The 27818-nt window shown below is 40.9% G+C and overlaps 1 protein-coding gene across 3 annotated transcripts in view; it reads left to right on the forward strand.

Moving 5' to 3' along the window:
- Window positions 1-13117: 13117 nt before the first annotated feature.
- LOC139473029 (dynamin-1-like) overlaps window positions 13118-27818 on the forward strand; it is a 66148-nt gene continuing 51447 nt past the window's right edge. For 2 of the 3 annotated variants that reach the window (XM_071255538.1, XM_071255537.1), the window contains exon 1: window positions 13119-13447. In XM_071255538.1, the coding sequence (XP_071111639.1) occupies window positions 13284-13447 (164 nt within the window). In that variant the 5' untranslated portion in view covers window positions 13119-13283. Of the gene's footprint in view, window positions 13448-27818 lie in introns of all 3 variants that reach the window. The other variant, XM_071255539.1, reaches the window with a different exon arrangement.

Below are 27818 nucleotides of genomic sequence, written 5' to 3' on the forward strand. Positions count from 1 at the left end.
TACACTGTTGGGATAATCATCATTAAATATCAGCTTGGAAAAGAGACTTGTTAAAGATAAAAAAATATATTCTCTTGTGAAAAAACTAAAAATCCGTACTTTTTTAAATTGTAGTTCTACTACGTCGGATGTTGGAGGTGTACATGAGATTGTACAGAATGATTGCATGTCAGTATTTAGATCAAGAGTGTGACATAAAGTGTCACCAGATACGATGAATCGGGATGAAGTTATTGGGTGGGAAGTGAAGGCATGTAAACCTCCATCCTTCCATGACGTAGCAGAGCTACAGTCACACTTCAACTTACAGGCAAGTCTCATTGTAAGTCACAATGCTTCCAATCTCATTAAAATACGATCTTAGTTCTCGCTACCGCTAAACAAAGTTCTGAGGACATCCCATTATGGGTCATGTCAGACCGACCTTGCACAAACTTTGACTAGCCAATGGAATGACTGACAAGAAGTCGACATTAGCCAATCAGAAGGCAGCTTACTCATGCTTTACGGCACTAATTTCAAATTGGCGACTACGCTTCAAAACATATTTTGACAAATTCTTGATTAAAAATCTGAAATCTGAACAAACGAACATTCTGGAATGGCTAATAGATGGTCTAGATTGTATGGATTCAGTCGTTAACCCCGTAACTGTTGTCAGAATACCTCATGTAAAAGGTTTTTGAGGATGCATGATTAGAAATCACATTCCGACTGTCACTTTCATGATCTGGTAAGCGACGCTCTGATTGTTGGGATGTCCTCAGATCTTTGTTTAGCAGCAGGTAGAACTATGATCAGATTTAATGAGATTGCAATGCTTCCTGTGTCCATGAGATTTTAAAGTCACTTGGGTAACAAAATCACATGTGAGCAACAGCTAAATGACAAATATTTTTTAAAGACATGACATTGAGCTGGTTTCATTAAATCCACATGTCAACGTACAGCCGGAGGTCAACACCAGCAGGAAACCATGAAATATGCAACAAGTGTTCATAAAACTTCATGAAACTTCATGAAACAGACAGGTTAACCTTAAGTCAGTAAGAGGCGGTAAGGTAGCCTAGTGGTTAAAGCGTTCACTCGTCATGCTGAAGACCTGGGTTCAATTCCCGACATGGGTACAATGTGTCAAGCTCATTTCCGGCTGATCTTAGATGATTCTTTCAACAAGTGAAGCATAAAACAGTCAGTTAGCTTCTTGTCAATGATGTTGACAGTCTTGAGACTGAAACCTGTAGGCTTGGAGATAAAGCCCACGAAATGGATAGTTTCAGTGTCAACAAAGATCCAGGCAGGTGTTATCTCCCATTGACTGGTCATACACAGGCAACTGAGATCTGTCCTCTATCTCATTAAAATCGGATCTTACTTCTCGTTACTGCTAAACAAAGATCTGAGGACATCCCTTTGCGGGTCATGTCAGAACGACCTTTCATCTGACCAATCAGAGCATCGCTTATCAGATCATGAAAGTGACAGTTGGAAATTACATCGTATCCCTTCATTGAATTCAGTGAAACGAACAGATCATAACAATTAAAATTGGTCAATACAAATTTGAAATTTGAGATAAAAAAACCCACCAGACACGATGATTTACCGATTAAATTGTATTTCCTGTTCTGATAGGCACTGTTTTCTATGGAGAGATTAAGATTACTATCTGTATTTTCTCATAAACAAAACCGGAAGTAGCAATCAGCTGTACACACGTTTCTTGTAATCTACCGGTGATTCGGTAGATGTGGCTGTTAGCCTTTATGGCTGCTTTGTTAGATTTGTCAGTCTTCTTACTTGCATGCCCAAAGTTTTATGTCTTAAAAAGGGTTATATTACTAGTCACCCAATGGCACCAACACAACCTGTCCACAACAGGGAGGGGAGCCAGTTTTAGTTCAATATTCAATCTACAGTTTCCTTCTATGCTCCCATGATCAATTTAACCCGTGTCCATACCAGCAATAACCACAGTATTGTCTTTCTATTTATGAACGGACACCATGCCTCGCACCATGACAACTCTGCTCAAAAGCTAATGATGTGTTCAATAGCTGTGCACAATCTCAAAGAATCCGGAAGCATTGTGATGTTTTGTTTTGTTTGTTTGTTGTTTAACACCTCACTCAGCGATATTCGTGCTATATGAGACGGTCTGTAAATAATCGAGTCTGGACAGACAATCCAGTGACTGCAATCATAAGCCTTGATCCATGTAATTGGGATATGATGACATGCATCAACCAAGTTAGCGTGCCCGACCAGCCGATCCCGTTAATCGCCTCTTACGATAAACATAGTCACCTGTTACGGGAAGCATGGGTTGCTGAAGACCTATTCTACCCCGGATCTTCACGGGTAGCATTGTGATGTAGCGAAATTGAGTGTTATTTAAATATTGCTGTTGTCTGTCATATGCGTTTTTAGAACAAATTCCTAGATCTGTGCCAGTTTGACTTGGCATTCCAGTGACCCTGAAAGGGACTTTGTCCATTGTTCGGGATAAAGCACACAGCAGGTCTGACAAACGAGTTACAGATTTGTTATGCTCTCTATTGTTTGTTGCCATTGTTTGAGAATCCACTAAGTTGGGATTGTACGGTTATGTTTGTTGTTATTGACATGCTGATGTTGTTATAATCTGGAGACTCCCTTAAGCCATACAGCTCACTCCAGAAGCAACCCTGGCATGATTTGTGTTGGTACAGCCATTTGCATGCATAGCAGAGATATAATGTGGTGAAGGGATTCTGTATGTTACTGTCCGTGTTCTTACCTGGAGTTGCCCAGTGGCTACACTGAAACCACCGATTTCATTCTCCCATTAGTATGTGTGGATCCTATTGTTTGTGTTCCTTGCCATGATATTGCTGGGATGTTGTTTAAACCAGCTTAAAATTCTACTCACTCACTCACTTAATTCTCAGACTTTATGATGTGGTTTACATATGGCGTCATGTTTTTGTGGTGTTTCTTTTCACATACTAACATCTTCCTGAGGCAAGGGAGTTAACTGACTGTAACTAGGCTGGAATTATGGAGTTATATTTTGGCTGGACTAACGAGTCAATGCATAGTCCAATCAATATCGCGTAACAAAATCGACATTCGGTTCATAAACTGTCGTCTAGAGCATGTGTACCGCCAATTTAGCGTCAACCTATATATTCCAAATCTTGTCATGTTTTTAATCAAGGTGCACTTTGCAAGGTAAGACCTGTTTTATTACAATGTAGATCCTGATTATCAATCAGATCGTCTAGACTGGGTGCCAACATTTTGCTTGAAGCATAGCAAGTTATATGAGAGGTGGAATCTGAATGGTCAATAGGAGGGACTCAGAAGGGTCATGACCAGTAATTCCCACTGATGGCGCTACGATCGAACCCGGAAATTCCAGCCAAGTTTGGCAAGGGTGGAAACTTGACTCTTCAAGTCAGTTAACTCCCTTGCTTTGGGGAGATGCAGAGTTATGGCAATTGACCTTGTTTTCTGCATACCCAAAACTTGAGGAAAGTGATTGTGATACATATCTAACAGTTGCAATGACCCCATGGTTTGCCCTGAGACACGAGGAGGAACCTGCTGTCATGCCAGATAAACAACTGGTTGTCAGGGAAATAATCAATTGAACATGTTTAAGCAAATGTTATTAAAACCACACAAAACCTCTTCTGTCTATTGTTTTCCATGAGTTTGAAGTTTGATGTCTGAGGTTAGCTCACCTGACTGTAAGTGAAGCGTGTCATGTTCAGTGTCCATCCTTTACAAAAATCAGCATCTGTGAACGTCTCATCATCATCTCCTACTTGATAAATGAATCTACAACTTCAGGTATTGCTGTTTTGTCAGTGATTCTTATAAGCGCCCACATGAAAACACTCAGAAATTTACATGACAGCCTATTCTTGCAATGTAATGTTCTTAAATAAAATATCTATTATAGGAATAGGAATTTTTGGCTCTGCATAACATCAGCCCTCTGAGACTGAGGAAGCAGCAGAAAAGCCATGTTCTAATTGTTGGCTTATGACAGAAAATGAAAGGGTACAATATGCGAAGCCCATCTTCTGGTGTATATTGCTAATAGTGACAAAAAAACATAGTAAAGTTATTATCTCCTCAAATGAAATGTCCAACAGTAGTCTTCAAAAAGTCATGGTTGGTGCAAACTGAAGCAAATATTACAGCCATATTACTGAGGTATGTAAATAATCAAGCCCTTGACCAGACTGTCCAGTAGTCTACACAATTGAGTGGATTGACCCCCTTTTAGTCACCTCTTACAACAAGCTTAGCTTACTGGGGACCTATATTCTTACTGGGAATCCCTATGGGTGTGAAAGTATGGATGTGATGCTATTTCATAGAGTATCTGCCTATTCTGTTTCTATTGCTATCTGGTAACTTGTACTTCATGGCAAAAGGATACAAATCAATATGTTTTGGACTGACATATACCTACAGGAGTGGTGGGATAGCCTTGTGGTTAACGCGTTTGCTTGTCACGCTAAAGGCCCTGGTTCGATTCCCCACATGGCTACAATGTGTGAAGACCATTTTTCTAACTCAATCTAACTCACTCACTCACAATATGCCTACAAGAAAAATTCATTACTCACTGTACGCCTCAGTGGTCTAGAGGTAGAGCATCCGTGCGGAGAGCGGAAGCCGTGTGTCTGATCCCCGGGCGTGTCATACCAAAATATGTTAAAAGATGGTATTTGTTGTTACCCTGCCTGGCACTCGGCATTAAGGTGTCTGAGTGGAGCATTCATGTTAAACTGCAGCATGGTAACCCGTGGGCTAGCACTATATAATCGACATCAGTGAGTGCAATAATCTTAAACCCCATTTCACCTCACCTCATTTACTAACACCATCAAGACTATATATATGGATATACATGGTTTTGGTACAGTACATCATTAGTTATTCTAACTTCTACGGCCAATAATTGGAGACGATGCCGTTAGTCCAACATACTTTCCATATCTTCCATTATCCAGAGTATTATATCCATTCTATTATGATCAACCCCATGGACACATAGCTTCGTTTGTGGAGTGACCTTAAAGTGAAGTAACTGACAACTAGTTGCTAAGTAATAAGCTAAGAGATATGATCAAGGTTGTCAGGTGTGTACAGTACATACGAGAATCTGAGGTACTGTTGATATGATGATACAGATGTTCAGGACACAACAAAGAGACAATAGGTTTCTGGTATACAAGGGGCACGGATGGCCCAGTCGACTAAGGCGCCGCGATTCGCTGTGCAGAGTTGCGTCCCTTGGGCACGCCAGAAACCTATGATTGTGGGTTCGAATCCCGGTTCGCCCAGATTATGTTTCTAGGTTTGTCAGCACCATCCCCGTGCTCGTGGGTTTCACCGAAGTGGTAAACGTCTGAGACCTGCATCACTTCGGGCTTTCCTCCCATATTAAGCTGACAAGCCGTGATATAACTGGAATACTGTTAAAAGCGGCGTTAAACCCAACTCACTCACTCACTCACTCTCACTCACTCTGGTATACAACTTGGTATTCTGTATGACCTATATTCTCACCCGGAATCCCCACGGGTTCCCAAATTCTTTGAGTACTCCAGATTATTTCGTTAAAACCACACTAAGTAAGGTGTATGAAACATATACCAAAGAGCACGTTCAACGAATAAAAGATGTTGTGAAGCATCATGTAGAGAAACAGTTGGCTTGGTAAACATTCAGTGACTTTTCGGTCACTCTGGAATCTCCCACCATGGGTGAGGCATAAAACAGCTCACTCACTCACTCAATGTCAAACGCAGTTGTGCAATAACATTAAGTTGTTGTTTAACATTTGCTTGATTGCCTGTAAATAATCGATTTTGGACCAGACAAATCAATCATATATATTATGAGCAACGGTCCATGCCAACGGAGTACGATGACATCCAATCAACAAATCAATCAAACGTGACCATCCAATCCTTTCAGGGGTCTATTGCGACTAGCATAAGTTGTTGGGAACAAGGGTCCCCGACATTTTGTTGGTAAAAGACCTTCCAAATAAAACTACTAATGTATTCTAGGTAACAAAATGACAATGGTAGCCATGCTATGACCCTATCGAACACCCACGAATATTCATTTCTTCACTTGAGCTGGTGTGATATCGCGATTATATACCATTTAGAAACGAGAGATAACATCTGTTTTCTGTGATATTCCCTGAAGCTCTTTAGGGCGATGGGGTAGCCTGGTGGTAAAGATAGGCTACCCCAACGCCCCGCGTTTAGGGAGAAGACAGGGCTTAGAGCAATCACCACATTAAGTGGTCTAACTGTGCGCAATGTAGATGACTGCTACTTGCACACGTCAGCAAACAAGGCGTAACAGCTCCAGGCCATATTCAATGACAAATTACTGAGTTATCTGCTCCCACAGAAGTATGAAATCGGAGTGATACATCAGATTTAATGAGACTGGAGCAGATGTCCGACAGTATTGTTCAAGTCCACCCCCAATCATTAAAATCAGATCTTAGTTCTCGCTATCGCTAAACAAAGATCTGAGGACATCCCATTACTGGTCACGTCAGAACGACCTTTCATCCATCCAATCAAAGCGTCGCTTACCAGATCATGAAAGTGATAGTCAGAATGTGTTTTCTAATCATGCTACTTCGAGAACGACAGTAACGGCCCGTACGACTGATTTCGTTAAAATTAACGTCTGACTCTCACTTCCGTGGGATAAACATTTGAACGGAGGAGGCGTTGCACAGTACATGGGAAGCACTGCCATACAATCTCAACCATATATTAGACATTCCAGAATGTTCGTTTGTTCAGTTATCAAAATTTCAATCGAGAACTGTGTCAACATATTTTTCAAGCGTAGTCTGAAATGGAAGTCGCCAGGTTGAAACGAGTGCCGTTCAGATCGAGAAAGCTGCTTTCTAATTGGCTGATGTCGACTTCTTGTTAGTCGTTTCAGTGGTTGGTCAAAGTTCGCGAAAGGTCGTTCTGACGTGACCCCTAATGGGATGTCCTCAGATCTTTGTTTAGCGGCAGCGAGAACTTAGATCTGATTTTAATGAGATTGCGTTCACCCCCCATTTCACAATCATGTTGCCAAATAGCTGAAAACCATTCATACCATGACCATTCGTGTTCCATTCAATGCATGCGATCCCATATTTAGGCCATAAATATTTAAGAACAGTGGGTCATTGCACCCCAATTCATGTTGCCTATTGAAATGTTCGATTGTTCAGGAAAACTGTTCATTAAATTAATGCTATAAGGCTGTGTGCACTCCATGCATCTCATCACTGTAACAGATTTGTTTGTTTGTTGTTTTACGCTTCACTAATAAGTGGTATTCTCATAGCTGTAAGAATATATTTTTGTTTGTTTGTTGCTTAACGTTTTACTCAACAATATTCCAGCTTTATCGCGGCATTCTGTAAATAATCGAATCTGGACCAGTCAATCCAGTGATTGACACCATGAGCATCGATCTACGCAACTGCGATACGATGACATGCAACAACCAAGTCAGCGAGTCTGACCACCCGATCCCGTAAGTCGCCTTTTAAGCATGGGTTGCTGAAGGCATATTCTAATCCGGATCTTTACGGGTATCACTATAACAGGGAGCGGCGTGTTATTAATAATACGTAAAAAGACCAACTCAAGAGGTGTGAGTATATCAATCCAAAGGGACATCACTCCAGACATGCAGCTTCCGTGATTTGTATATTATTTACTATTGCCCAAACTATTCTCCCACACTAGGTAGATGGAGTGGCAGAATTACAGAAAAGAGAGTGGGGGACGATATTACTACAAACTGAACTGTAAATTGGTTGTTTATAGTGAATGTGTTGAATCTGAGATGTGACAAGATGGTGATAAACAAACCAATAAGACATGTGCATGCCAATATCTCCCGTCCTGGATGCAGTCGTGTTGGGTTTATTTTTCAGTCAACTGGTACATGTACGATGATGTTTTTAAAATCTCTATAGCTTTGCTGGAACAGGTCCTCAGAACTGTATTTTGAGGTTTGCGAAACATATAGTTGGCGTCCATGTCAAAGTAAAATATTAGATCATTGTGTATGGAGTATGAATTAATTTTGTCTTAAACAATATTTCGTTAATGTGTTACTGTGCAAAAATGACAAGCAAGCCAGATTGTATATTGTGATTAACTATCATTTTCTACACCTCTACCGAAAGCTATGCTGTATTTACGGATATGAATACATGAGATCAACTGCCTGTCTACGGTGACTGGGGCATCACAGCGCGTGGACGGCACCTGCAACTCACTTTACCATGGATGCGGAAGGTTATACTTTCCGCACTACTCGGAACATTCTGACCAGCAAAATAACTCCCTATATCTACTGACCACATTCTTCACAGGGAAAGTCCATCACAGCATGGCTTTCTCAGAATGGAGCCCAGTGCCTTACGCTGGCGTTTGCAGGACGTTCGTTAGGAAGCCTTCAGACAACCAAGCCTATCCAGAAAATCCCGTTTGCCGCTGTTCCTCCTACCGTTGTGCCCCCTCCGTTCAAGATGTCAACTTGTACACACAACAACGTGATAGTTTCTCAAACAACTCTTTTTCAGTGACGGGAATAAAAATAAGAAACAGCAAATATTGTTTGGTACAGGGTATTCATTACCGTGTACCGTATTGACATTTAATAGGCTTTTCAAGATTCTGAGTTATTTTGCAATTCATCATTGTCATTTCGAGCAAAACGGACTGTAAGTGTAAACAAGTTGCGACGCTATAACACTGGTCACCCTAACAGATACTGATCTCCGTTAAGTGTATCATCCTTGCATACGTCTAGCCAGTGTGTGAATTAATTTAGAAACAGCACAAGACAGCCGGGATAGCGAGATAAACCTTTACAACCAATTCTAAATTTTAGTAGCCATTGGTGATGATTCTTTTCCCTACCACGTGTAAGGAGACATCCTGGAGCAGAGAGAACGTTGTATATTTCACGCAGGTGTTCGCCAGCATGGTCATGTTGTCATGGTTACGAATTTAACCAATCGGTGCTCACTTCCGCTGCACGAGTTTTTAATGCGCCTTATTTCCAGACTCCACGAATGGAAACAGACGTACATATTTAACAACTGCAGCGGTGCATGTCAAATTAAATGTAACAAACCGATGAGAATTTATTTAGACTCGAGATAAACATTAGTTTAGACACTATATATACACCTTGAAATTAACGGAACACCAAGTGTACTTTCGACCATGTATTGTGCGGGCCGAGTCGTCTTAGGCGCCGCGATTCGCTGTGCAGAGTTGCGTCCCTTGGGCACGCCAGAAAGCTATGATTGTGGGTTCTAATCCCGGTTCGCCCAGATTATGTTTCTAGGTTTGTCAGCACCATCCCCGTGCTCGTGGGTTTCACCGAAGTGGTAAACGTCTGAGACCTGCATCACTTCGGGCTTTCCTCCCACATTAAGCTGATACGCAGCGATGTAACTGGAATACTGTTAAAAGCGGCGTTAAACCCAACTCACTCACTCCTGAGAACGATTTGTGTTTTTTATGTCAACATATCTTTCAGTTTTGAATGAGGATTGTTTTATTTAGAAAATATATGTTATAATGAGCAATATCATCCTCAACTTCTGTTGCAAAGATGATGATGTCGAATTTCAAAGCATACTTTGCTCAGTTTTACTGGTTACCTGTCCTTTAAATTACACAGAATATAGATATCGTTTCAGAATACAGTAAAGTATATATATTTTAAGTCATTTGTTAGAAATAGTAAAGATTACATATCTATGAGCCCAATTGTGTTCAAGGGTGGCCCAGTCGTCTGGGGCCCTGCGATTCGCTGTGCAGAGTTGTGTCCCTTGGACACGCCAGAAATCTATGATTGCTTGAATCCCGGTTCGCCCCAATTATGTTTCTAAGTTTGCCAGCACCATACCCGCGCTCGTGGGTTTCACCGAAGTGGTAAACATCTGAGATCTGCATCACTCCTCCCACATTAAGCTGACACGCCGTGATATAACTGGAATACTGTTAAAAGCGGCGTTAAACCCAACTCACTAACTCATTTAACCTGCATGTATGTCATTCATGCAAATAGCCGCCATTAGGTATGTTATCTGTTCTAAATGGGAGGGGGGGTGTGTGTGTGGGGGGGTGGGGTGGGGGTGGGGGTGTGGTGTGGGGTGTGTGTGTGTGTGTGTGTGTGTGTGTGTAATTCAGTTCTGCCGTTCAGCGATTCCATACCGTAGAAGGTTGGTTGGTTTGTTGTTTAACGCCGCACTCAGCAATATTCCAGCTATATGACGGCGGTCTGTAAATAATTGAGTCTGGACCAGACAATCCACTGATTGATATCATGAGCATCGATGACATGCATCAACCAAGTCAGAGAGTCTGACCACCCGATCCCGTTAGTCGCCTCTTACGACAAGCTTAGTCACCTTTTACGGCAAGCATGGGTTGCTGAAGACCTATTCTACCCCGGCGTCCCATACCGTAGAAACGCTTCATATTGGCGACAGATTGATTTAAATTATGTGGAATGCACATGTACACGAAAGATACAGTTGCACACTGACCACAACAAAGCAAATACCAGCAAACACCATCCAATAAAATAATCGTCTGTTATTTTTTTCTTCCTTATGGAAAAATAAATATACCGCGATGTAAACATAATATCCCTTTGATTGACAGTAAGAAGTATTGTCCCAGAGCTTTCATTGAGGTTGAATGCTACTGAATACACTTCGTCACAGTTCGTGACTTTCCGAAAACCCTTTACGGTCATTGCCTGGTTAGTACATACATGTCCCATGAATCACCGCCATGATTAGAACTCGTCCACATCCCTTTGTAATGTGCTTCTATTTCCTTGTAATAATTGGATGTTGTGGCTACATGCTATAGGTCCTGTGGTGTATTTCAATGTAAGCCGCGCCCTCGCTATGGTTCAAGTACTCTTATGCATCATCGTAAGGAAACTAGGTCTATTTTCGAATTTCAAACGAATGAGACTGTTTGTCATCATCATCACCCCAACAAGATATCATCATCAACATCCGCGGATGGAAGAACTGCCCTGACTGCGGTGTAAAACAACATTCACACTGCATTCAAATAACATTTCAGCAGAAAGAAAGAAGAATTCTTAAGTCCTTATTAAAACGTTAAGAGTAATTTTAGTATTCGTCCATATTATGAATTTATTATTCTTATAAAGATTTCATGTTTTCATTATCGTCAAAGAAGAATTAATCCACGCCAATTTACTTCATATAGTAGTTTCAATTTTTTCCTAGTAAATAATTATTTTAAAACTATCTTATTTTAGTCGTACTGATGTTGACAATATCCCAAGTAGGGACACAACAGGCGAGAGTTCTCTATTAACTGAATTAACAAACTTCAGGTTTAGCTGAAAAAAATGCATCCTCTTTATTGATAGCCACTCGAATAAGGCTCGGATGCAGGGGAGCGCACTTCAACTTCACCCCTTTTTTTCTTTCTTTAGCACCCTAAACATTTATACATTTGGAAGTTAATAGCTATAGGTGTGTATACTAATTTTAACGCATTTCAACACCATAACAAAAACTAACAAACAAAAGATTTATCTTCAACCAGCACTCAGTTACTTCCATGACAACAAATTGCACCCCTTTTTTCAAAAGACGTACCTGTGCATGATCGCCATTTTTTAAAACTATCGATCTTAATTGCAAATAACATGAACAGGCAGGGTTCGAAATTAACACAAGTCCGCTAGTTTGTAACATCTCTGTAACTTATCTCGGTCTGGTGATTTATAGATGAGGACAATAACCTGCCGGCAAAGTGAGAAAACCCCTCGGTCCTTTTTCTAAATTGTTACCACTTTCGCCATACGGTAGATCTATGCACGGCAACTGTGTACATCCTTTCTGAGGAATAGTGATCCTGTTGGCAGTTAATTACAGCAATTTAATGTTAATGTTATTTTAAAAATATAATTTAAGAAAGGTGTGTTTATATATGTTTCTCAAACACTAACATCTGACGCTCCCACCTCATCAACGGTAACCAATGTCTAATGATCGTGTACTAAATATCTGTACTCTATGCCCTCCTGTGCTTGGCAGTGATGCCACGAGATGGCAGCTAAACGGGTATCTTTTGTCAACTGTTTACTTCCTTATATGGTTAAAACAAACAGCAAGGGTTATCTAATTTGAAGGACATGCGTCATTATTTGTAGCACGATTTGTGACATTCGTTACTAAAAATACGGTAATATCTGTCCAATTTAGGTTTGAGTCAAAGTGTGTTGATATCGATGAATAGCGTGACCCTTGGCAAATTTCACAATGCTACTATCTTGTCGACTTGTGTTGTATAGTGTTGTGGTTACAGTACTTCATTCGACGTAGCGTTATTTACCTTATCGTTTGCTGAAAAAGCACCTAGTGCTAATTGGCTTGGTTTCATTAATTGCAGTGTGTTGTGAAGTAGTTAGCTCTTATTGACACCTAGTAACATTTAAATGATAACTGTATAATATGCTGAATTAATAGGCGGTGACATATGAAAAGAAAAGACATGAGAACAACTACAATGCTACTACTTAAATGTGTATGAATAACATTCCAGATAATCGTAGCCTTCCACGTTGCATATTAACTGTGATTACTTGAAATTGTTCAAGTTTTGCAGTGAATAATTTTACAGTTGCTGGCTGTGTTATAGCATTATAGCCATACAATGATACCCTATATTAATCACCCAAAACAAAAACAAAATAATTTAATCAGTATGATCTGCAGCATGTTTTTTTAGATATTTGTTGGAAGTAAAATAATTGTATCAACGTTACTAAAAGTTAATATATGAACTATAAGTTAATCGAGTTTATTTCTATCTATTTAAGTAAAAGTTCGACTGAAGATGTTTATCAAAAGAGTTCATATTAGTTGAATAGTTGTCCGGAAAGTAGTACACAGTTTGACCTATAAATTTATTCCTTGCTCGCTTACGTTCACGATCATTTTAATGTGTCGTTTTCGGAGATCCATCAGCTCGGGAGAGATTCTACCAACACATATCATAAATCATTATTTACAAACAATGTGAATAGTATCTCTGTATGTGGAAAGAAACAGTATTTATATAAATTATTCTGATGTCGCTTACATCATAGAGGGTCGTCGTATTTCCGCCATGCCGAATATATAAATTTTTAGTCTAATATCCCACTAAAAAACTGTCAAAATGTCGGGAAACGTGGGTATGGAAAATTTAATTCCTATTGTGAACAAACTGCAGGATGCGTTTGCTTTACTAGGAGTCCCAATTTCCCTGGATTTGCCACAGATCGCCGTCGTTGGAAGTCAAAGTGCAGGAAAATCAAGTGTGCTTGAAAATTTTGTTGGCAGGTAAGAACTGTCACTTCCGTCTTCAAATTGTTATATATTTGATAAATTTGTATTGTTATTTGCTTTGTCAGTTTTAGTAGCTGTTAATTGTTCTCCCACTAGCCATATTAGCCCAATGTCTACAGTTCATTTTTATTTACATCAACTCTAGCATATCAAATGTCGATCTAAACGAAGGGGCGTCTCCTTTGAAATCGATGTCGCAAGCCTTCAAAGGCGAGAATATACTTTTAGAGTCGGGTACTATTTCAAGTTTGTAGTGATATATCTTTTTGTCAGCGCTTTATTATTTAAATAACTCTGATTCCGTTAAAAGAAAACAAGTTTTATCAGCTGTTAATGTTGCTGTTCATTTTGAAAGGCTATTGCTTGCCATGACTTTTGACATTGAACATTGTGAAGCTGTGACACGTATCAAACTGATGCTTTTAATGCTTGTGAATTTTTAGAGGCAAATGCCTTCAGGACATTTAAATGATGTCATCAATTTTTGGCATTCTTCGATATCAACATAAAATTTTAAAAGTGTCTTCAGGAATATTTTTGATGACAATCAGTCAACGACTGAAAATGAAGCAGGGTTAGAAACTAACAGTTTTCGTCCACGAGTCCTTATAATGATAACATATAGCAAAACCCTTAAAAATGGCAACTTCTACTAGTCCTTATGATACCTTTACCATTGGGCAGTTTGGCAAGGACTACAGGACTAGTGTTAATTTCTAACGCTGATGAACCAATTTGACAATGTGAATACAGGTTTACCTTTTCATTTTTTCTGTATAAAAAGTATAAATCTACATGCCGGGCTAGAAATTGACATAAATTTAAATATATTTTTTCACTAATATGAGAAAAACAATCTGACACAGAGTTGCCATTTACGAAATTGATTTATTGAATTTTATTTGTCTCACACCAGCAGACTTATGTTAAGTTTGACCATTGCAGGCCACAAGGTCAGGATGATACGACAGTGAATGTCAAATGTTTTCTGATACACTGTCATGATCATAGATCACATATGATATCCTTGGAGTTGAAATGTTGCCCTGTTGTTCATGATTTTCACTATGCTTTTGGCATCATGATACAGTTTTCATCTATAGTGGTGTAACAATACGGTTTGTATCCCGATACAAGGCCCATAATCCAATACATCTATTTACAACCCCTGTATTGCAATACATACGATACATTACATTACAGGTTATGTTGACATAAAAACATGAATAATATCAGCAGTAATTTGTCAAGGATTCCAAACTTTGTGCCCTTGGTAGGCAAATCGGGAAAGAATTGTTATTTTGTTCAGAATTGTGATTTTAATTAAAGTTCTTATTTTTCTAAATTCAGGGGTATTATAACATACATTCTTAACAAATTTGCAAGCAATGTAATAATGTTAAACTTAATACACACCTGAACAGATTTAAAATGCTGAATAAAAATGTTCAACAAAAAGCTCTAATTTTACGGCTGACTTAAAATAGCATAATGTTCAAAGTGCCTCTAGCCTATATGTGTCCTCCCCATAATCATGATAATATCCCATCTACCATCTCTGAAAATTAAGGGTGGGCATGGGTGGGTGAACCAGTTTTCTGAGGTGCTGCAATTGGTTTTGCAGAGTCGCAACCCTTGGGCATAACAGACAGGAACGTAGGTTCGAAGCCAGGTTCACACTGATTATGTTTCTAGATTTCTCAGAACCATTCCCGTGCTTGGGGGTTTCTCCAAAGTTGCAAATATCTAGTCAGCATTAGAAATTGGCACTTGTCCTGTAGTTCTTACAAAGCTGCCAAATAGTTCAGATATCATAAGGACGAGTAGACATTTGCCACTTTTAAGGGTTTTGCTATATGTTAACATTAGGACTAGTGGACTTAAAATGTTAGTTTCTACCGCTGCTAGGACTCGCATCACTTCAGGCTTTCCTCAATGTCTAATCAGATTGCAGTCTCTATGAGATATATTCAACAGACATGCTAGACTGCATGTCTTGTTAATTATCACATACAAATTCTGTCAACAATGTACAGCTGTTAAATGGCAGGGCTCGATTTAAGAAACTTGCTTTAACTTGCCCCAGGTGCATGTTGACATGAAAACCAGGTTGCACAAGACAAAACAAGGTTGCACAAGACAAAACCAGATTGCACAAGACAAAACCAGATTGCACAAAACAAAACCAGGTTGCACAAGACAAAACCAGATTGCACCAGACAAAACCAGGTTGCACCCTGGTCCCATACATTTATCACCAGATCCCTGATGACTGTATCCTGATTTTACATAAATTATTGACGTATTGCTGTAATATGTAATAGGAACATGTGCATACAACAAAGCTCCAGATAACTTTTTGAGCAACTGAGTTTTTACTCCAGGGTTTCTATTAAAATTGGGTTATTACATTTTTCATTGGGTAACCAATATTTTTTCACTCATCTATTCATCACTCTATTGTTTTTTTTCCCAAATTAGTGAACATTTTAAGATTAAAAGAAATGAAATAATGTGTCTGATGTATATAACTGTTCTAAATATATAGGCTTGACTTGGAAAGTAAATTAGCTCGTAATTGTGTTTCGGAAATTAGCTCCTTTGTACGCATGCTGAAAAAGCTTCATTGGGTATTTACACGTGCTGTTTTATACATTTGAGTTTTTCATTTAATGCATGCATTTCTGTATGCAAGTTAATTGGAAGTAATTGGGTTTTGAATATTTTAGGGGGGTATTTTACGCAGATACGCTGCTTGTCTGTAGCTCTGATATAATCTTGAAGTACCCACAGTTTGATGACATCCAGCCCAGGAAAGCATGACAAAGAACACAACACGGGGATCAGTGAATTACTGTGGTACATAAAGCTAAGAGGTATTGAGATCAGTGTTGTGTGGAAAAGTAAAGGTTGTTGGACTCAAATTTGAGTTTTTTACAAGCGCTTGGTGCTTGTGGACATAAATACGATGAATATTATGTTGCCCTTTTCAGTAGTATGTTGCTCTAGTCCATGTTTTACATGGCTTAATCGAGTCCTGAACGATTAAGAATTAGTCCTGCTCAGTCAGATTTGTTGAAAATGTTGTTTCATTACTTGAGCTTCACTCTGAATGCTGCTTGTGTGATGACAGCATGATTGACAGCTATCAACACAATGTAACTGGTGCTACCTGTTGATAACCTTGATAACAAGCTGGCTGGACACTTAGTGTTTGAAATGTACATCCTTCGTGTCAGAAGATGGATCAGGAGCACGATAACGAGATATTAGCATGATGAGCTGGAAAACCAATTCAATGTGCTTAAGATAAAATATAAAAAGGTGACTCATGTAAGTGATGTCAGTAGTTTTATCATCTTTGGAGGCAGGACAAATGTATTTCCTTTTTGTAAAAATCTTTCGTAACTGAAGTTGTTGATGTCTAAAATCATTATACCGTATTTGACGTGATGAGCGCCCATGGCGATATTTGCTAATATATTGGCTAGTGAACAGTCCCAATCAGCATGATCAGCACCCCTTCAGATTGATCAATATACACAAGACTTAATTATTCGTGTATAATCATAATAATACGCACTTGTGTGTTATATGCACCCACGAATTATGGGCAATTAAATTCTGGAAAAATATATCTGTTGTATGTCAACATTTCAGGCTGTCAGCATAAACCACGAAATTTACGATCTTTCAGGTCTGTTTTTTTCACCAAAGTAATATTCTAATAAGAGCCCCCTATTTTTAATTTTGAGAGCGCCCTTTGCGCTTATTACGTCGAATAGGGTAAATGTTCTTGTTATTATAAAGGGGCAGTCTGTAAGTTTAGTCTGAAGGATGAGTCTAATAAAATTCTGTTCCGCCAAGTAAGCTCAGGCAATAGTAGTCAATGTAATCACAGAAACATCTTCTGACAAGGATGCTAAGAGTGAGTGAGTATGGTTTTATGCCGCTTTTAGCAATAATCCAGCAATATCACGGCGGGGGTCACCAGAAATGGGCTTCACACGTTGGCTGCTAGAGTTGTGGACACAACAAAGAGAATATTTACATTGTATCAGGGACAGGTTGATCATTGTTTTATCACCTCCTTAAGGTGAAAACCTGAAACTTTTTATGGATAACAACTTCTATATTCTTTGTAACGATGTTTCAAGGCTACTTCTTGCCCTTTCATAAGGTGTTGACTTGGTGCTTTCATGGTGAATCAGTCCAATGTACAAATTCAAGACGTTTGCAAGAGATATGAGAGACTTGTGGCTGTCCGTGTATTACTTGACACACCATGTTCAGGTTGTCATGAATTTGGAACAAACATGTACCAGTATTTGTAACCATAACTGATTCTACATCTTCCGAGGCAGGGGCGTTAACTGACTATAAAAGTCCAATTTGCACCTTTGCTAAACTAAGCTTGAATTTCCAGGCTTGATCAAAGCACCAACAGTGGCTATTACAAGATATGTCCTTTCTATGTATCTCATTGACCAATCAGATTCCACCTCTCATATCACTTGCTATTGCTTCAAACGAAATGTCGATGCCCAGTCAAGACGATCTGTTGGATAATCAAGATCTACTTTGTGATAAGACATGCCTTTCTTCGCGAAGTGCATCAATCACTTGAGCTCCTTGATGAAAAACATGCAAGGATTTGCTACATATCGTCGTCGCCAAGTTGGCGATACAGATGATTTGCACATTTTTCATTTGACCGAAATATCCACTTTGAAATCCATGTTGTTTAGGAACCAAATGTCTAGTCTTTATGTGATTTTGAATTGACTATGCATACACTCGTTAGTCCAGCAAAGATGTGACTCAGGAAGTCCGGCCTAATTCGTCAAGGGTGGAAACTGGACTTTAATAGTCAGTAAACTCCCTTGCCTAGGGAAGATGATGATTGTACTGGCAGTGCTGACACACAGTTCTCCGAAGTTTGAACAATGATCCCCTTTGATTTGTCAGGTTTGCATCACTTAAAGCAACAACTGTGTTGCAGGCTCTCCTCCCACATTAAGCCATTTTTATTTTTTTATACCAGCCAACCTTTAGTGAAGGAAAAAACTTTTAAAAAATTGAATTGCTCAGGGGTTGCAGAGGAACTATTATCTCAGGGGTAGATGGAACAACAAATTTTAGAATGTCTTTTCCTGCACTCTGAGATTAAATTTTGGCTTTCATTTACCTTATTTCATGGGCAAATCAAGCTGTTGTAGACAACATTACAAAATGGCTGCCGGTTGTATAATACAACCAAGCTGATCAGGATATATCTTTCTTTGACATGACCTCATCCCCCCTAAATATTTTCTCATTGAAATTACATGATTCCTGAGCAGATCCAATTGAAACAATTAAACATACACCGAGAAGGGGTGAAATTTTGACTAGCCAGAAAGGCCATCTACTTTACATTACAAAGTTCAGCAAGACCTTTGGAATTTTAACTGGCCACAGGCCATTATGGGCCAGCAGTTAAATTGTCTCCTGTTCTCTGCCCGGATCTTCATGGGTCTCACAATAATCATCACGTAGCGGATTCTTACTAAAGTTTGCACATGATGTGATTGATCAACATTCCGGGTGTAGGAATACATACTGTGAGTCTGTGCCCTGACATGAATCAGGTGAATGTTTAATGTATGCACATAACTTGTCACGCCTACAAAGTCAGTTCTGGTGTCCCCCGCCGTGATATTGCTGGAATATTGATAAAAGCGGCGTAAAACCATACTCACTCACTCACTACAAAGTCAGTAGCCAATCAACAGAGAGTATGATAAAAACAAAGTTCATAGGACCTGTCAATCAAGGCAAGAGGCGAGACTGTAACAAACAAACAAACAAATATGTCCGGGAGAAGGCGGCAGTTTCAAATGACATAGTCGGTTACCGCCATATTCAAACATTACTTCCCTGAGAATGGGAAGACACAGTTGCAAAAATGTTAATTAGAAATTAAACCTGAAGACATGAAAGTTGTGGAACCGAGGCAAGTGGAAAAAAACAGGCAAGCGAGCCTGCACAGTTGCTGTTTCTTTCTTTCTCGACCTCCAGGCTCAACAGGTTGTTTGGACAATGAATATGCATGAATTTCGCCGAATGTCCTGTGCGTGAGGATGCACATGAGCAGAAAGGGAATTCCCTCGAATGTAATAATTTTGGGATTCCCCAACATTCCGTAGTAATAAAAGTAGTCCGGTGGGCGTGGCTTATTTATTTACATTCATTGGGAAATGAATGCAATAACACGTAACCAATTCAGCGAATCAGAATACAGGAATTTCAATGAACGCGACAAAAATTTACCTATTACATCATAACTCAGCATCCTCATCATTACACCAGGGAAACTAGTAGCATGCTTATTTGGTTCTGGGTGACATGAGGTCGACATTACTTCCTGGTTTCAGCAACATCAAGCTGACACTCTGTGACATCACTGAAATACAGTTCAAAGCAGCATTAATCTAAAGTCACTAACTCACTTAATGACCATAAGGAGGACCCAATTGTCTGACCTACACTTTGAATTCCATGTAACCATGGTAACCAGAACCATGTTTTTGAATTTAAGGGTTCAGGGGTCTTTGAAGTTGGCTGCTGTATTTGAATCTAGGGAGCCTTAAATATTATTATGCTAAATTTTGAACTTTAACCTTTGGGTTATGACAGGGATACCTTGATTTTCATGCTTGTTTCAAAAACTGCAGAAAGACGATTCATCATGTTGATCTTTCGGAGATCAAAGGGAATTAATTCTCTTTCAGATTTTGATTATGTCTATTAGATTAGATTTTGTACATGTTATATGAACTCTGTCTTTAATCTATAACTCATTAGTTTCATAGAACCTTCCATCATGATCATTGTGTTTCTGTCCACTAAGAGACTGCCTCCATAGTCTAGTAGAAAGAGCATCTAGGTCTTCAACAACCCATGCTTGCCGTAAAAGGCGACTATGCTTGTCGTGAGAGTCGACTAATGGGATCGGGTGGTCAGACTCTCTGACTTGATGGATGCATGTCATCGATCCCAGTTTCATGGATGGATGCTCATGATGTCAATCACTGGATTGTCTGGTCCAGACTCGATTATTTACAGACCTCCGTCACATAGCTGGAATATTGCTGAGTGTGGCGTTAAAAAACAAACAAACAAACAAACAAACAAACAAACAAACAAACAAACCACAGTCGTGTAATACCAAGAGATGTTAAAAGATGGTACTTGTTTTAACCCTACCTGGCACTTGGTATTAATGGGATATAACAAGGACTGGTCGATTTCACCTTGCCTACACAGTTTGTCAGGATGTTTTGAAGGAACTCCCTACATATTTCACATCGTGTCTTCTTGAATGATGCCTAGCTAAACTGTTTCAATTTCAGCTCAGTCTTCAGAAATTGCCCATAATATCAGTAATCTTCAGGTTTGCTGAATGTTGATGATCATTGATCTGAAATATGCATGGATTAGGAATCCCTTTGCTTGAGTAATCAGCAAGATCAGTAATCAGTAATTACAATACAAGTAATCAGGACTTGTTTGTTTGAAATGCATTGATGTTTATGCTGTAAGGTCTGTGTATGGTGATTAGATGAAACTACACATTAGCAGGATAGAGCTTGCTGTCAGGGATATGTTTATGTAATCAGGTAATTGTTATGTTAGGTTATTTATTATCATAGCTATTGACAGCAGATGAACAGATAGCTCCCACTGTATTTAACTTCCACAGAATCAAAATTCTGCGGTCAATTTTTGTAAATTCTGCAACCAAATTTTGACAATTCCGCAAACTGTTACAATAATGTTCGTGAATTTTTTGACTTGTTGATGGCAGTAATGATGAACTTATATACAGCTAGAATAGCTTATTGAAGTGAATCAGGAGATCACAAGTGTAAACAAACGAACATGCACTTTTGTTAAGCAATAAGTTGAAAGTCATCTTCGCTTCAAAACGAAATTAATATCCGTTTCCACATTTACAATCAACTTAATCTCACATGTTAACGTTCTGCAAATATATTTGAAAAATTCTGTTTCAAGTGTTCGCTCGTCACGCCAAATACCTGGGTTCAATCCCCAACATGGGTACAATGTGTGAAGCCTATTTCTGGTGTCTCCCGCCATGATATTGCTGGAATATTGCTCAAAGCGGCGTAAAATCAAACTCACTCACTCTGTGGCAGAAAAATGCAAATTGTTTAACAAAATGTGGTTTTCTGCAAGATAGGTACATTTTACACTGTATGGGAATTTCTGCAAAATAATTTGTGACCACAGAACTGACGAGGATATACTCATAGAAGGATGGAGATTAACCAAGAATGTCTACTAGTCCGAATAGTGATGACATATTGCAATACCCCCAAAATGTTTGAAATTCTACTTGCCCATAGGATACCTTTAACATGAACAAAAGTGGTCCGGGCTAGTGCTAGTTACTTCCTTGTCATAACATTTCATGATAATTATCATGATCTTGATTAAAAAAAACCAATCACTTTGTTGCATGTTGTAGCTTGCTACTTTGCAACAGATTGAAAAAAACAGCAAATGGACTTTAAATGGTACGAAGTGTTTTTATGGTGTTGGCGGGAGTCCGTTGATTCTTGAACTGAAACAGGGCATGGTGGCCCAGTAGTCTAAGGTGCTGCAATTTGTTGTGCAGATTTGTATCTCTTGGGCGCAACAGAAACCTGTGATTGTATGATCCTGGTTATGTTTCTAGGTTTTTCAGCACCATACCTGTGCTCGTGGGTTTCACCAGTGGTGAATGTCTGAGCCCTGCATCACTTCTATCTTCCCGAGGCAAGAGAGCTAACCGACTATAAAAGTTCAGTTTCCAGCCTTGCCAAACTAGGCTGGTATTCCTGGGCTCGATCGGAGCGCCACCAGTGGCTATTACGAGTTATGTGGCTTCTATGCCTCTCCTATGGACCAATCAGATTCCACCTCTTGTACCACTTGCATTTGTTTCAAACAAAACAGCGGCGCCCAGTCAAGACGATCTGATCGATAATCAAGATCTATATTGAGATAAAACGTGTCTTACATCGCGAAATGCATCAAATCACGTGAGCACCTTGATTAAAAACATGAAAAGATTTAGAAAATATCTGTTGACAAGGAGTTAGCGGTGCACATGTTTTGCAAATCCTGCAATCGACCGAAATCTGCTTGACAGTTTACGAATTTCGATTTCGGTGCGCGATTGCGATTGGACTATGCATAAACTTGTTAGTCCAGCCAAAATGTAACTCCATAATACCAGCCTAGTTCGGCAAGGGTGTAAACTGGACTTTTATAGACAGTTAACTCTCTTGCCTCGGGAAGATGCACCACTTCAGGATTTCATCCCACATCAAGCTGACAAGCTGTGATATAACTGAATACTGTCCAAGGAGGCGTTGAACCCAGCTCCCTCACTCACCCTTAGTGAAAGATTTAAGCTGACAAGCTGTGATATAACTGAATACTCCAAGGAGGCGTTGAACCCAGCTCCCTCACTCACCCATAGTGAAAGATTTAAGCTGACAAGCTGTGATATAACTGAATACTGTCCAAGGAGGCGTTGAACCCAGCTCCCTCACTCACCCTTAGTGAAAGATTTAAGAGTGTTGCCATAGTCATAAAGTCTTATGTCCTCAATCAGGGAAATGACAACTTGTTTCCTTGTCTCAAGTATCTTTTCTGAACAATGGAATGAACACGAGATGAACCAAACTCCCTGACTATTGTTGGTAAGTTTCCGGGTATTCAGGCCATTGTAATGTCACCACTTTTTATGCAAGTCCTGCTGAGCTAATTCCCTTCCTTCAGGATCCTGATTTCATCTGCAGCTGTAGTTTCATTCAACAGGATGTGTGACAAGGGTCAGGGTATTATCTCCGTGTCAGATGAATCCCGGGCGATCTGTGACTGCCCAATGTTGAAGAATGTGTGGGTTTTGAGTTGATCAGATTGCAGATTTCTAAGATTATCTGGCTTCATTTCTTTACCACCTTCGTTTGAAAATTTTATTTTCCCCCCATTTCACTTCAACACCACCCTCAGTTCAACACCTTCCCCCCCATTTCACTTCAACAGGACCCTCTGTTTTCACTTCAACACCAATCTTGGTCCAACCCTCCCCCATTTCACTTCAACCTGGTCCAACCCTCCCCCAGTTCACTTCAACCTGGTCCAACCCTCCCCCATTTCACTTCAACCTGGTCCAACTGTCCCCCCATTTCACTTCAACCTGGTCTAACTCTCCCCCCATTTCACTTCAACCTGGTCCAACTGTCCCCCCATTTCACTTCAACCTGGTCCAACCCTCCCCCATTTCACTTCAACCTGGTCCAACTGTCCCCCCTATTCACTTCAACCTGGTCCAACTGTCCCCCCATTTCACTTCAACCTGGTCCAACCCTCCCCCATTTCACTTCAACCTGGTCCAACTCTCCCCCCATTTCACTTCAACCTGGTCCAACTGTCCCCCCTATTCACTTCAACCTGGTCCAACTGTCCCCCCATTTCACTTCAACCTGGTCCAACCCTCCCCCATTTCACTTCAACCTGGTCCAACTCTCCCCCCATTTCACTTCAACCTGGTCCAACTCTCCCCCCATTTCACTTCAACCTGGTCCAACTGTCCCCCCTATTCACTTCAACCTGGTCCAACTGTCCCCCCATTTCACTTCAACCTGGTCCAACTCTCCCCCCATTTCACTTCAACCTGGTCCAACTCTCCCCCCATTTCACTTCAACCTGGTCCAACCCTCCCCCATTTCACTTCAACCTGGTCCAACTGTCCCCCCATTTCACTTCAACCTGGTCCAACCCTCCCCCATTTCACTTCAACCTGGTCCAACTCTCCCCCCATTTCACTTCAACCTGGTCCAACCCTCCCCCATTTCACTTCAACCTGGTCCAACTGTCCCCCCTATTCACTTCAACCTGGTCCAACTGTCCCCCCATTTCACTTCAACCTGGTCCAACCCTCCCCCATTTCACTTCAACCTGGTCCAACTGTCCCCCCATTTCACTTCAACCTGGTCCAACTCTCCCCCCATTTCACTTCAACCTGGTCCAACTGTCCCCCCATTTCACTTCAACCTGGTCCAACCCTCCCCCATTTCACTTCAACCTGGTCCAACTGTCCCCCCTATTCACTTCAACCTGGTCCAACTGTCCCCCCATTTCACTTCAACCTGGTCCAACTCTCCCCCCATTTCACTTCAACCTGGTCCAACTGTCCCCCCATTTCACTTCAACCTGGTCCAACTCTCCCCCCATTTCACTTCAACCTGGTCCAACTGTCCCCCCATTTCACTTCAACCTGGTCCAACTGTCCCCCCTATTCACTTCAACCTGGTCCAACCCTCCCCCATTTCACTTCAACCTGGTCCAACTGTCCCCCCATTTCACTTCAACCTGGTCCAACTGTCCCCCCATTTCACTTCAACCTGGTCCAACTGTCCCCCCATTTCACTTCAACCTGGTCCAACTCTCCCCCCATTTCACTTCAACCTGGTCCAACTGTCCCCCCATTTCACTTCAACCTGGTCCAACTCTCCCCCCATTTCACTTCAACCTGGTCCAACTGTCCCCCCATTTCACTTCAACCTGGTCCAACCCTCCCCCATTTCACTTCAACCTGGTCCAACTGTCCCCCCATTTCACTTCAACCTGGTCCAACTCTCCCCCCATTTCACTTCAACCTGGTCCAACTGTCCCCCCATTTCACTTCAACCTGGTCCAACCCTCCCCCATTTCACTTCAACCTGGTCCAACCCTCCCCCATTTCACTTCAACCTGGTCCAACCCTCCCCCCATTTCACTTCAACCTGGTCCAACTCTCCCCCCATTTCACTTCAACCTGGTCCAACCCTCCCCCCATTTCACTTCAACCTGGTCCAACTGTCCCCCCATTTCACTTCAACCTGGTCCAACCCTCCCCCATTTCACTTCAACCTGGTCCAACTGTCCCCCCATTTCACTTCAACCTGGTCCAACCCTCCCCCCATTTCACTTCAACCTGGTCCAACTGTCCCCCCATTTCACTTCAACCTGGTCTAACTCTCCCCCCATTTCACTTCAACCTGGTCCAACTGTCCCCCCATTTCACTTCAACCTGGTCCAACCCTCCCCCATTTCACTTCAACCTGGTCTAACTCTCCCCCCATTTCACTTCAACCTGGTCCAACTGTCCCCCCATTTCACTTCAACCTGGTCCAACTCTCCCCCCATTTCACTTCAACCTGGTCCAACCCTCCCCCATTTCACTTCAACCTGGTCCAACTGTCCCCCCATTTCACTTCAACCTGGTCCAACTGTCCCCCCATTTCACTTCAACCTGGTCCAACCCTCCCCCATTTCACTTCAACCTGGTCCAACTCTCCCCCCATTTCACTTCAACCTGGTCCAACTCTCCCCCCATTTCACTTCAACCTGGTCCAACTCTCCCCCCATTTCACTTCAACCTGGTCCAACTGTCCCCCCATTTCACTTCAACCTGGTCCAACCCTCCCCCATTTCACTTCAACCTGGTCCAACTCTCCCCCCATTTCACTTCAACCTGGTCCAACTCTCCCCCCATTTCACTTCAACCTGGTCCAACTCTCCCCCCATTTCACTTCAACCTGGTCCAACTCTCCCCCATTTCACTTCAACCTGGTCCAACTCTCCCCCCATTTCACTTCAACCTGGTCCAACTCTCCCCCCATTTCACTTCAACCTGGTCCAACTCTCCCCCCATTTCATTTCCACCTGGTCCAACTCTCCCCCCATTTCACTTCAACCTGGTCCAACTCTAACCCCATTGTACTTCAACCTGGTCCAACTCTCACCCCATTTCACTTCAACCTGGTCCAACTCTCCCCCCATTTCACTTCCCTCTTTGACCTTCAACAACAAGTGAAATGTAAACACTCAGCATTGAAGTCTGCGCCTGCTTCAACCGTGCTATTGATTTCTAGACATATCCTATGTTTCCCCGTTTTGCTGCAAACCTCGATGCCGATCTAGCCATTCCTCTATCACGTCTATTGATCTCATTATGAAGTCCCAGATCGCTAGAACTGATTTCGAGCCTTGTGTCCAGGATTGCAGGAGGGTATTTGCAGCTGTCCCACACGGAGGGGGCTTATACCTAGAATTAATAGCAGGCTTTTCAAGTCCTTTTAGGTGGCCACAGAATAACTGTGATCATCCTTTGAATGGGGTGTTATTGTTTAGGATCAGGACTTCATACCAACTTGGGATTTCCTGGGATCCTGCTCTCAGGCTTCGTTCAGCCACATATGATATCGGTTCTGTTAACTTTGGTCGAAACTGGAAGTCTGTCAAAACACATAATGTGAGTGAGCGAGCGAGTATGGTTTTTGCCGCTTTTAGCAGTATTCCTGCAACATCACAGCTGGTTACAGCAGAAATGGGCTTCACACATTGTACCTATGTGGGGAATCGAACTTGGTCCTTCGGCGTGATGGGCGAACGACTAGGCTGCCCCACCTCCCCAATGTTATATAAATTAAAAATGTCGCTGTTCCTGTTAATCGATCATGTTGGTATAGTTAATTAATGCGTTTGTTTTGTTTTGTTGTTTAACGCCGCTCTCAGCATGCTCAGCAATATTCCAGCTGTATGATGGCGATCTGTACATAATCAAGTCTGGACCAGACAACTCAGTGATTGAGATCATGAGCATTGATCAATTGGAATACAATGACATGCTTCAACCAAGTCACAAGCCTGACCACCCGATCCTGTTAGTCTCCTCTTACAACAAGCATGGGTTGCTGAAGACCAATTCTAACCCAGATCGTCATGGTTCTAATGCCTTTGTATAGGTGACTTATATTTTACTGATAATTTGAATAAAAAAGAGGACGAGGATTGATATTTGAAAGCCATGTAAAAATATCTCTGAAATCAAGGAAATAATGACTTTGAAATAAATCCCAATTTTGCACAAAAGCCATTTTTTCCCAATCTCAGTATCAGCATGCCAGCATAACCAAGGGCAGTTTCTAATACCAGGTACAGTGTTCCCTCGTTATTGCGCCCTTCAATATAGCGCTATAGATAGAGCTAACTCGGTTATAGCATGCGTTAAAGCATGGCTCCCAAAATTTACTAACATTTTCAGTAAACTCAACATGCTCAAGTTTTCCAATGTCGCGATGTTTTCCCCCATCTCAGAAAACATTATCAGCTGATCACCGCGATCACGTAACACCGGAAATACCAGTCAACAAATCCAATCTGAAGTACGCAATTTGATCCTATTATTATAATATCTGGTAAGAAGAAAAATGTTCATTGTTTATCTGGACTAATGTTTGCAATATATTTTTTTAATTATATT

The sequence above is a fragment of the Haliotis cracherodii genome, unplaced genomic scaffold (genome assembly GCF_022045235.1).
Source record: "Haliotis cracherodii isolate W230 unplaced genomic scaffold, xgHalCrac1.p SCAF_26, whole genome shotgun sequence".
In the NCBI taxonomy this organism is placed as follows: Eukaryota; Metazoa; Mollusca; class Gastropoda; order Lepetellida; family Haliotidae; genus Haliotis; species Haliotis cracherodii.